This window comes from Ictalurus punctatus, chromosome 29 (assembly GCF_001660625.3).
Source record: "Ictalurus punctatus breed USDA103 chromosome 29, Coco_2.0, whole genome shotgun sequence".
Classification (NCBI taxonomy): domain Eukaryota; kingdom Metazoa; phylum Chordata; class Actinopteri; order Siluriformes; family Ictaluridae; genus Ictalurus; species Ictalurus punctatus.
In genome coordinates this window covers 12,858,553-12,871,027 of record NC_030444.2, presented here as the reverse complement: position 1 = coordinate 12,871,027, position 12,475 = coordinate 12,858,553, and the positions used below count along the sequence as shown (strand labels likewise).

General features: G+C 36.4%; 1 protein-coding gene across 1 annotated transcript; it reads right to left on the bottom strand.

Moving 5' to 3' along the window:
* Positions 1–2,032: 2,032 nt before the first annotated feature.
* Positions 2,033–7,867, bottom strand: LOC108260641 (macrophage mannose receptor 1-like). Its single transcript, XM_017461060.3, has 6 exons — positions 7,704–7,867; positions 5,922–5,981; positions 4,645–5,025; positions 3,799–4,128; positions 3,571–3,662; positions 2,033–2,442 (listed from the first exon to the last, which is right to left on the bottom strand). The coding sequence occupies exons 2-6, from the start codon at positions 5,956–5,958 to the stop codon at positions 2,341–2,343; spliced, it is 942 nt and encodes a 313-aa protein (XP_017316549.1). The 5' UTR covers positions 5,959–5,981; positions 7,704–7,867; the 3' UTR covers positions 2,033–2,340.
* Between the last annotated feature and the right edge of the window lie 4,608 nt (positions 7,868–12,475).

Genomic DNA, 12,475 nt, shown 5'->3' with positions numbered 1-12,475 from the left:
GTTAATCAGTCACTTTAATTGATGGCAGGTGTATACTAATTAATATTTAAGAGGACTTTGAATGTCATTGGTTGATTCTGAACACTGACACATTGCAAATTATAAAAGGGTGTGCACATTTATGCGAGTTCTGTATAAAGTAAAAGGAATTTAACAGGAATGTAAAAGAAAAACAGAAAGACAGATATCATCCAGTGCATTTTTATCAAGTTTAATCTTTCATATAATGAATGGTATTTCAATAAACAAATATTTCAACGTATTGTTGTCTGAGATAAATGGAGCAGTAAGTGAGTAACTGTAGGCCTGTGTGATACATGTGCTCAAAACAGCCATCATTTTAAACATTCAGAAACAAACATAGACAGCAAAATTTACAGTCACAATATATTTTATTCTTCCATCTTCCATCGGTCAAATAATTAATGGCAGAAGTATGTTTATTGCAAATACATTAAAAAGTGAATGCATAGTTTGAATCAAATAAAGAAAATCACACAAGGTTTACATTTTTCATTCATTACCTAAGACTAATGTCTACACTGCACCCAGTTTAAGATGAAAAATATGAAAATGATTTTCTCATTTATTAAAAACGTCACAACATTGCATATGAGATTTTATTAGCAGTAAAAGTTTGCAATAACTACAGTACCATCTTCTTTATTCTATAAATTTCTAGGAAATTACTGTGTATGTATGAATATACACATATGAAAGTATTTTAAAGATCTTTTACAATGCAGATGCCTGTAATCCCCCCCCCCCAATAATTTCTACATTATTCCACGTAAGCATGTTATATAGAATAAACATAGTATAGAGTCCAGAACAAACAAGTTGATAGAAATGAAAAAGATTAATAGGCAACTTGATAACTGAGTAATTACATGACATAAGTCACTTTACCTTCTGTTTTTAGGGTAATGGGGGAGCCGATGTAAACAGTTGGTTAATTCTAATTGGAATCAAAATATATTCCCAACCCTTTATTTTTTCTGTGAATTTTCGCCTCATTTTTCTCTCCCAGTTTCTTCACCTGCCAATTCCCACTAACTGAAGATGATCAAGGCTAACACATGCTTCCTTGGCATCCATTGTGGAAAACCCCCCAAACCATTATACAGAATGAACCTATCTATCAAGAGAATATATATATATATATATATATATATATATATATATATATATATATATATATATATATATATATATATACACACACACACACAGTCATGGCCAAAAGTTTGCAATCACCAACAATTTCATGCAATTTTTCACAGTTAATTAGGTTTCGCTCTGTTTGGGCTAGCTATTGGGCTATTTTGTGTCCGTTTGTGCTTCTTTCACCAAATATTGCGTGATAGTGTGAAGTTGTGTTTTTTAAAATAATAATTTATAGTTTTTCGCTGTAACAAAGCTTGCAAGGTGAGTTGGTCTCTTGTGATTTCTTTTTGTTTTACTGATCTTGCAATTTGATATGCTGTTGTAATTTTGTTGTAATCAGCGATAATTGACAAACATTGATGTGGGTACTGCACGTGCACGCTGAATACTGCTTTTAATGACTCTCTGTTATCGCTTTCTTGTTTGCAGATTTGATCATGGTTCGAGGAAAGGAATTGTCGTCAGAGAAGCGTGCACAAATCTTCATTTTGCACAAACAGCAGATGTCTAGTAGGGAAATTTCCAAAAAAAAAACTGAACGTGCAAGTCCACTGTTGTCGCCACAGTCAAAAGAGCAACTGAACTTTCATGAACAAATATATAGTGATTGCAAACTTTTGGCCATGACTATAGATATAGATATAAATATAGATATATATAGATGTAGATATAGATATATATATAGATCTAGTAAAACAAATATCAATATTTTGCACTTTGTGTCCTTTTAATTTGAATGCCCTTGTTCATATGCATTCAAGATGACTATCAATTGAGGAACAGCAACTCTTTTCCAGTCTGACACTTAATTACCATTGATATGAAGTAAATCCCCAACTAAAGTTCTGATGAAAACATCCAGAGCAAGCTTCAAAACATTCATGGCTTGAACTCTGAATGCTTGGCCCTAACAATGTAATTTTTGTAGTACGTATATTGTAGTTGTGTTGCTGTGTTTTATATGGTTCCTTTATGAGTCTGTTCATCTTAACATGATCGTAGACCTAAGTATTAATCTACTTCTCGATTTTGGTCTGTTGTCAAAATGTCTATGCAAATAAAATTTCATTAAAATTGAATTTAATTTATGGGCCCCTTACACGAAAATGTCCCACAACAGATCTTGACACAGAATTTTAAAGCGATAGACTGAGAAGTATGTGAGAGTTTTGTTTACAAGTCATCATTCTTGTAAAAGATGCTTCCATCTTGTTGCACCTTCCAGGCCACTCGTGTTTCCCTCGATAGGCCATGGTCATTCAGCTTCAGTGTGATCTGAAGAACAGAATCAGGATTTTAAATATTTTTAATCAGGATTGCTAAATAATACAACCTCTGTTATTTTCATTTATAGCAGAGCTGTTGAATCAGTCAGAAGGGGGTGAATAGTCCCCCCCCCCCCCCACACACAGTAGTTTCAAGTGTAATTCAAATAGCATGTTTATGTTAATGCCCTACTTGTAATACATTATCATTTCTATGGTAACAACTAATTCACAGGGACTTGTATAGCAGACAATCTATGTAATCTAAGCTTAATAATAAACGGATAAAATTTCTGTAAGGAGAAGTTTATTTAGCGTATATGGAAGGAGGCTCCACTGTCAATGATCCGTAACAGTTAGTCAGTTTTCTACCACAGGAAAGTCTTCAGGACAGAGGAGTTTATGGTTTATTGATAACATGAAAAGCTGCTATTTTTCCTAATTAAAAAAAAAGTTTGGGGAAAAAAGTGACACTGGTGAGGGAACAACTGTTTATAGCTGCTGTAATGTAAGTGACAGCAGGAACTAGCTTGTCTTACAGACATACCACAACATGGAAAACATATCAAATCTTTAAACTGAGGAAATGTACTATTTTAAGAAAAAAACACTTACTATTCCAGTCTTTTGTTGCTTCCCTCCCAACTTTTTTGAGACGTGTTATGGCCATGAAATTCAAAATGACCTTATTTTTTTCTTAAAATGGTACATTTCCTCAGTTTAAACATTTGATATGTTTTCTATGTTCTACTGTGAATAACATACGGGTTTATGAGATTTCCAAATTATTGCATTCTGTTTTTATTTACATTTTACACAGAATTGGGGTTGTATTATATCTTTAACCACAGTAATTCTAATTTATAGTGTGTCCTCTGGATATTTCTGAGGACTAAGGAATAGTTTCCTGTTATATTTCAAAGAGAAAACTGTTTTAACCTTGTACCGGTTTCAGTCTGTTTGGGGAAAATTGTCCTATTCTGATACCATTAAGCTAGAGCCTTTAAAAAAAATCAGTTAAGCATGTTCTTGACTTTTAATTTCACCATAGGCTTTTTTAGCCTGGTGTTAAACTGATTTATCAAAAAAAGTACTTTGTTTTTAATCTAGTAACAGTTTAAAACTTTGAGTGACTTACCTGCTGTAAAATGGCTGACTGAACAGCAGGATCAAACACACTCTTGTCTCCTTTAATCTTCAGTTTCAGTGTTTGAGTTTTGTGTATATACTCTGTAGAAGACACAGTGGACAGCAAAAAAGACAAATGTAGGATTATTCATTCCTTTTTTTGTGGGCGATTTTAGACCTGATGCTTTATGGCTGTCACAAAGGACATGTAACAGTAACTAAAAACCAAAAAACTCACTTGTGTGGCAGAAGAAATAGAATTTGCTGTTGCATTGTCTATCCACTATCAGGCTGTTATTAGCTGAAGCACAGTTGTCATTGTGATCAACATTATTTGGAAAGCCAGGCGCCCACCGGAGAGTTGTCGGTGTAGTTGAGTCCGACCATGCCCAAGTCGACCTATGTACGCCAATCCAAGAAGTGCCCTGGAGCATCGCCAACTGCTGTAACTCATTGTTCTGTGTTTCATTTAATGGGCTGGCAATATCTTTGTGATGTGTTTGGCAGTACTGACGACTTCCCGACCAGTGCCTGGTAAAATTGACAGCAACAAGCCCATCTTGGATAGCTGTGAAATAGTAAAATTACAAATAACTGACTGAAGTGAAAGACAACATGAATTTATGAAAGCTCAAGCAGCATGCCATACTGGCTATTTCATGACATTGGTTACACTCATCCCCTCAGCAAGACTTCAGCACAGAATTCAGCAATCTAATCAGCAAATAGTGATAACATGCAGCGAAAATGCACAGAAACTGTCCAGGCTGCCGAGAACAGAAGATGGTAGAACAGCTGGTTATGTATTGTGGCTCTACAACTAAGTGGACCACTAGTCCATCTAGGTCACCCAGGATAAGCGTGAGATTTTATAGATCATGAGATGTCTCACAAGGAACACAAGAACATGGGAATACTCCACTGGTTTCACAAAAACCCACCATGGCCTGACCTCTACTTAGGTGTGGAACCACAGCTATATATGTAACCTTCTTTTAATTAGGATGAAACATAGGTAAAAATAAACAAAGACGATTGGATTTAGATACTAATGAAGTAAATCAAAATCTAGATGTTAGCTTACCATCGTAACATATGAAGGGTTTCTGATCACCGCAGTAATAATCGAGCCAGTATCCACTTGCGTTTATTGCAACACAGGCTTGATTCCCACCAGCATTATCAGGCTGTCCAGGAGCCCAAAATGTTTCACTGAGATTCATTGCTTGGCCTTTATAGTTCAAATACCAGCTGTTGACTCTGTTGTACAGTCCGATCCAGCCAGTTGCTGGCAGACCTTTTCTTTCTGCCTCAATATTGAACCTTTCCCAGTCATTGTTAGTTTGCACTGTAGCTAAGTTGTCATAATTGCTCTTGCAATAACTTTGCGCATCTGACCATGTTGCAAGTCTTTTGATCAAATAATATTGATGGCGGTCATCTTGCAGGGTGATTGAGACAAAACCTGTTAAATTTGATGTTAAAATTTAAAAAACAATGGACAGTTGAGATTTCCTTGATGATGTAATGATCAAAGTACATGGGCAAAAATATGTGCACATCTGATAATCGCATCCATATGTACAATGGGGGAAATAAGTATTGAACACATACAATTTTTTAATGGATATACGTTAATGTTTTTCTTTAAGGAGTTGAAACTGAAACACTAAAATCCTCTCATGCTGAGGCAGGAAAAGAAGGTGTGTAAATGGCTATATTCTTCCAAGTTACATGAACATGATATGAGCAGAGCCTAAGGACAGCTAACGTACTTTGCATGGCACTGTATCCAGCTAAACTGACACAAGTTGTACCTCCCCTTGGCTAGCAATACAAACTAGCCTAGTCTCGTGTTAGATAGCCAATAAGTTTTATAGTTTATGAGTGTGGTAGTCCTGTAAACAGTGATCTCATCTACTGCAATTTTATGTTAAATCCAACTTTTTGTCAGTTTTCACATTTTTAAAGCAGTTAGTGCTCACATGCAAGAAAATAATGCATGGAAACAGTCTATTTAGTAGTAAGTTTTAAAAAGGTTTTTGCTGGAGAAGAATCTGGACCCAGACTCAGGTGATTAACAGTCCTGCTAATGCCCCTAAGAGAGGCCAGATTAGACTTTTCTTAAAAACAAACAAAGAAAAAAACCTATGAAACAAATCTTGCCCAGTTCTGGTGCAAAATTAACTTGATGGAAGAGAAGAGTATGGAGAAGGAAACAAATGGTTCATAATCCAAAGCACTGTTTAAAATTCTCTCAAATGACTCTTCATAATCTGTTTTTTTTTCAGTGAGCTAAAAAATAAGCCAATTAATTGTTGAAAAAAGCATGGACGCAAAAGTGAATGATTGTGCTCTTACCAGTGAGACACAGCAGAAGAAAATGATTCAGCTTCATGATGGATGAGTTCCACGGATGTACTAAAACAATGAACACAGTAAATAAAGACAAAATTCAAAAGGATCAAAGGCGAAATTTTGCTCGAACACGTGCACATTTTTATAAAGATAGTGCTTAACATGAGCATACTGATCACACTGGGATGAATTTGGTGACGAATCAGACAAACAATAATTGTCCAAATGACCAAAAATGAGTTGAGATATGCATCATGATAGTTCTCTGTGTTCAGAAGGATAAACTCACAGTCCAACCGAAGAACACATGAAATGTCCTCCAAGGTTCAGTTCTTCATTTTAAGAAGCTGCCACTATATGTCTAAACTGACTTATTCAGGGTGTTGTTATGAGCCTTCACTAGACATACCATTTTCTTTGAATTTTGAAAAGAATGTTACATTTCAGAATGCATAATTTTCCTGATGCTTTTCATCCTGCCAGGCAAAACAGATTTAAAGACAAATCACAGAGTGCGAGAACCATCCGTCCTAACTAATTAAGCAATGAATGTGAAGATGTGATGTTTCTTCAGTACATTTCAGTATCACCTGTTGGCAGCCTTTAGCTTTTAAATGTCAACATCTTTAACATCTCCCTGAGTCAAGTAGTTGTTGCTCTGTACTTCAAGATAGCCACCAATCATCATGAAATGCTTTGAGCGGCCGGTTATGGTCATCTCGCAGAATGGTGTAGCGATATCAAACTATCTCTTATCACCTGCTTAGCCAAGAAGGCCCAGCAACATCTCCACTTCCTATGGAGGTTAAAGACAGCCAACATCTCATCCTTACCACCTTCTACAGAGGGCCAATAGAGAGCATCCTGTCAAGCTGTGTCACTGTTTGGTACAGGAACTGGGCAGTTTTGGATCTCAAGACCCTACAGCGAATTGTGAGAACAGCTGAAAAGACCATTAGGGTCTCTCAACCCACCATCAACATCTCTTACAACAACCCAGTGAACATACTGGCAGAAGGTACTGGCACAACTGGAGCTTCTTTTCTGCCTACATTTATTGCTTTTACACTGCTAGACACAGCTCTGTGTTGCACCACAGTCCTGGAGAAACAACATTTCTTTCCAATGTATACAAGCAATAACGAGGAACGACAATAATGCCCACTTGAACTTGACCTTAATACATTATTGTTTCTATAGTAACAGCTCATTCTGGAATTCAGGGACTTTGTTTAGTGGGCACCCCACAGCAGTCTAATAATAAACAGATAAAAAATCTTATTTAAAAAAAGTATAATAGTTATAATAGAAGCTGAAGCTTACAATAAGGAGACATGCCGATTATTTAAAATTCTATATACTATTTATTGTATAACATTCTGTTATTCTGTAACATTATATATATATATATATATATATATATATATATATATATATATATATATATATATATATATATATATATATATATATATTCTGCCATAGGAAAGTCTTCATGATGGATGAGTGTGAAATTTAACAAGACATTTAGGTTAGGTTTAGGGCTAGGGTTAACCCTAAACCTAGATATTTAGGTTTTATTTTAGATCTAAAAAGTAATCCACACTGTTGAAACTAAGGTATACCATCAAATCAATATAACACTGCAACCATACAACAGAATACATGTTGTTTTCCGGCATATTATTATCAATATATTAGTACAACAGGCAAAATGAGAGAAAAAACATTAAACCAGTCAAGCAATGTTAACTATAAAGGGAAAAATGTGACATCAAAGCATACCTGCAGTGTAAGAACGTGAAAACTGTTATTTCTTCAGTAGCTCTGTATGTTTATCTCCTGGAGACTGCCTCTAGTCTTCACTTTTCTAAACGGCTTTAAAGGCCGCTGTGCCTTTATAAAAAAGAAATGCTCAATGCAAACCAGTCCTCAAATTGAATTTGTTGACATTGGGATGGTGAAAATCAGATGACAAACTCATTTCCATTTTGACGTTTGCTAAGACACTGTTTTATTCAGACTCCTAATTTGAACAAAACCAAAAACCATGGAAATAAAGGGAAATGTACATGTCCTTGTGCATCCTCAAAGTTCAGGGTAGGAAAACACAAGAGGTTTAGATTATAGTTTTTTTTTCTCTTTAAAAAAATGTAGAAATGGAAGAGGGTGAAAAAGAGGGCTTTATTTTTCTTACATACATTTATTTTGAGTGAAAGATTCATGTTCAATTATCTTCTCATTTTGAATGAAGGTATTAAATATGTACCCTAATTTCTCCAGCTGGAGATTAATAAAGTATTATCTTATCTTATGTGAAATGATGCTTTGATTAGCATGCAAGTCAGTGAAATCTGTGTCTTAAAACGAGCTTAATCACCCATGTTTTTAAGAAAGATATTTGTAGATTTTGTTTAATGAAATATCTCGCTATGTATCTTGCTAGGAATGATGGTAGAAGATGTCCTAAAGTTACTAGAAGAGATTGACTGCGGTGTTCAGGGTAGCGAGGATAAATGCTGTCAGGAAGCTGATGGGGAAAGTGACCGGGATTCCAATGATTCTGAGGACAGCTCAGGAGAAGAACAGGAAAAGGTCATTTAAAATATTTCTCATTTTTATAGATAATCTTCAAGTTAATATTAAGAATCCTAGGCTAAGTAAGAGGTCAAGACCCCTTCTCGAGCATGCAGCATTCAAGCCTTTTGATGTTCCAACATACTTGGACATATGGTACATACCAAATAAAACGAGAAAAAATGGACACCTCAAAACTACTTTGAGCAGTATTTTGATTATGATTTCTGAGGTCTGGTCAGTGGTCAAACTAGCATACGAGCTTTAGAAAATGAAGTACAGTTTAAAATAACTCCCGCTGAAGTCAGACAGTTGCTTGGTTCACACATTGTGATGGGATGCTTGTATGTACCATGCACAAGACTGTGCTACCAGCCTGCCTTTTTTTTTTTTTTTTCTGGGGCCACAATTCTTTGCCAGTACTTCCCAGACATCCTAACATGAACTGTTAAGGGGAAATGAAACACCTAAAATGGTGACAGAAAAGACTACAGTCACAAGAAAAATGTCTATTGATAAAAGAGACAGGCAAACAGGTTTTATTTGATTTTTTTTCTATCCATCAGATATGTTCATTTTAACAATTAGCTGTAAACAATTAGCTGGTTTAAATAATGCAAATGTGAAAAGCCTTTAAAAAAAAAAAGCAACAAACAGTAAATAGGTTGGACTATAAAAGAAAACAAATTCAGGAAAAAAAATTTTCACAGTAAAAACAACAACAGGTAGAGAAAGAAGCAGTCTAACCCAAGCTACAACAAAGTGTTTACAAGCTTTGCATGGCAAATGAATGAAAAAAGATAGCTAAACTAAGGCAATACACGCTGTCAACACCACTGGCAGACACAAGCCACATATAAAACCATTAAAAAAATACAATCAATTTCTTTTATTTATTGAATGTTTTTTTTTCTTCAAATGATGCTTGCAATACCGAATAATGTAGTGGCAATTCAAGGGTTTAATTATTTGATTACAGAAATTAGCTGTATATTTTATTTTAGATTAAAATGGCAGTTTATTTAAAAAATTTACTTATATGTTGAAAAAGGCTTTTCATTGTACAAGTAAAAAGCACACAAACACTGGAGTTACTTGTAATGCGAAGATTACTACTGAGCCATTATAATACCAAATCTCTTATTCAAACCAGTCTTGCACCTTGTATGGGTGATGGAATGGTCAGAATTACCACACAGGTGACCCAAACTGATTTTCATCTACGTGTTCTCTAATTTGAACAAAACCAAAGCGCATAGAAACAAATGGAAATGTAATTTTCCATCATGACGCCTCAACTCTCGGGAACAAAAAAAGAGGTGAAAGTGAAAATCTGGTTTACTTATTTTGAAGATAGTTGTGTTTAGGAGACTTCTCAATAAAAATGACCAATGCCTCCAGCAGTGCTTAATTTGCTAAAACGGAGGTACGGGAACACTAAGGGAAAGATGATCGAGCTAGCGGACAGGAAGCGAAAGGTCCTGGAACATATAGCCACAACAGAGCTCCAAGTGCTTCACGCATTAAAGTAGTGTTGAATGCCATTATATAGACCTAGCGTCATGTAGTGTCTGGTACTTGAATGAGCAAAAAAGCAACAGATTATGGAAAGTATTAATTGTTAACAGAACCCTGCCAAGAGCGCAGGTAGTTGGTAACGATGAACAAATTATTCCTTTTTTTTTTTTTCTGGGGCCACAATTCTTTGCAAGTACTTCCCAGACATCCTAACATGAGCTGTTAAGGGGCAATGAAACACCTAAAATGGTGTTAGGCAACAGGAAAGACTGCAAATGTCTATTGATAAAAGAGACAGGCAAACAGATCCACCTTGTTAGACAAAAAACATCATCAAGAAACAGACATAAGGTCAGGTGATCAGCAAAATCAGAACATTGAAAACAAAATCATTAATCAGAGATTCGCACACTGTAAACAAATACTTGGTATATCAGGTGTAGGAGAGTGGACAATACTTCGCGCCATGGCATTGTCTGTGAGGGCTTCATATTCTGAGTTTATATTTCTGAGAATATGCATTCTGAAATGTAAAATTCTTTTCAAAATTCAAAGAAAATGGTATGTCTAGTGAAGGCTCATAACAACACCCTGAATAAGTCAGTTTAAACATATAGTGGCAGCTTCTCAAAATGAACAACTGAGTTTGTTGCTGATCCCGGCATTTAAATAACAGATGGATGGAATTCAGGTCTGTTGTCATGGCAAGCACTTATCGTGCATGTGATAGGTGCTTATAATAAGAACATGGGCAGAGTAGATCTCTGTGATTGCATGATCTCATTCTACAGGACTGGCACTCAGACAAAAAGTGGCAAGTGCGTGTTTTTGTTAATCTTGAATTCATGATTGAGTAGGTTCAGGATTTTGAAGACTTTGGTGTTGCCAAAAACCATGGATTTGTTGGACATTTGTTTGGATTTTATGTTGGAGAAAGTTTGGTGTTCAGAAAAGGAAGAGCACGCAGGAGCCCAGACTTTCTTTTCTGCCTCCTGTTGTTGTTCTGCACCTGAGCCCAATTAGGGTGGATTGGATGTGCACACCTTTGTTGTATTTTAGATTCTGCGCTTGTGTGTACTGAACCAGACTGAGAGATTAAAGGCTCAGGAAACCGTTGCAGGTGTTTTGATAAGATAAAGATAAGATAAGATAACCTTTATTGATCCCACACTGGGGAAATTCCCTCGTTACAGCAGCTCAGTTACACAAAAAACAGATAGGAAAGAATACTCATTAAATAGGAATAGAATTGAAATAAAGTATCTAAAATATATATATACAATAGGAATAGAAAAATAAGAATTAGAGTAGTAAAAAAATAATAATAATGGTAATATGTATACTATGGACACCTCAATGTATGTACAGATGAATACAAATTTGAATATATACAGATGTGTAACACCTTGTTTATATACATGAGTGGATAAATGGATTATTGCGCAGTTAACAATAGAGGGGTGAGCAACAAATAATAATAATGTGTGGGTTGATGATGCAAAAAACAGCTAGCAGTGCTGCATTATGTTGTTGTTGCATTAAAGAGTCTGACTGCTGTAGGGATGAAGGACCTGCGGTAGCGCCCTTTCTTGCACTGAGGGTGCAGCAGTCTGCTGCTGAAGGAGCTGCTCAGGGACCCCAGTATCTCATACAGGAGGTGAGAGGAATTGCTCATGATAGACGTCATCTTAGCTAACATCCTCCTCTCCCCCACCACCTCTATGCTGTCCAAAGGGTAGACCAAGACAAAGCTAGCCCTCTTAACCAGTTTGTTGAGACATTTCCTGACCCTCTCTGTGCTCCCAACTCCCCAGGAAACTACCGCATATAAGATAGCAGATGCTACCACAGTGTCATAGAAAGTTTTAAGCAGGGTCCTGCACACACCAAAAGACCTCAGTCTCCTCAGCAGGTGGAGATGACTTTGGCCCTTTTTGGACAGGACATCTGTGTTTGTGGACCAGTCCAGTTTAGTGTTGAGGTGAACACCCAGGAATTTATATGTCTCCACCTTCTCGATGTCCATACCCTGGATGCTCACCGGCGTAGACCGGAATTCCTGATCGATCTCCTCTTATACTCGTCCAACAATGACCATATCATCAGAGAACTTCTGCATGTGGCAGCTATTAGTGTTATGCCTGAAGTCTGCTGTGTACAGGGTGAAGAGAAATGGAGCAAGCACTGTACCCTGCTGTGCTCCCGTGCTGCTGACCACCACATCAGGCATACAGTCCTGGAGCCTCACATACTGTGGTCTGTCAGTAATATAGTTGGTGATCCATGCAGCCAGGTGGCGATCAACTCCAGCTCCCAAAAGCTTCCTCCTAAGTAGTGATGGCTGAATTGTCTTGAAAGCACTGGAAAAATAAAAAAAAACATGATCCTCACAATGCTCCCAGTATTCTCCAGGTGTAGAAGTGATCTGTGCATCAGATAAATAATGGCATCCTCAACCCCCA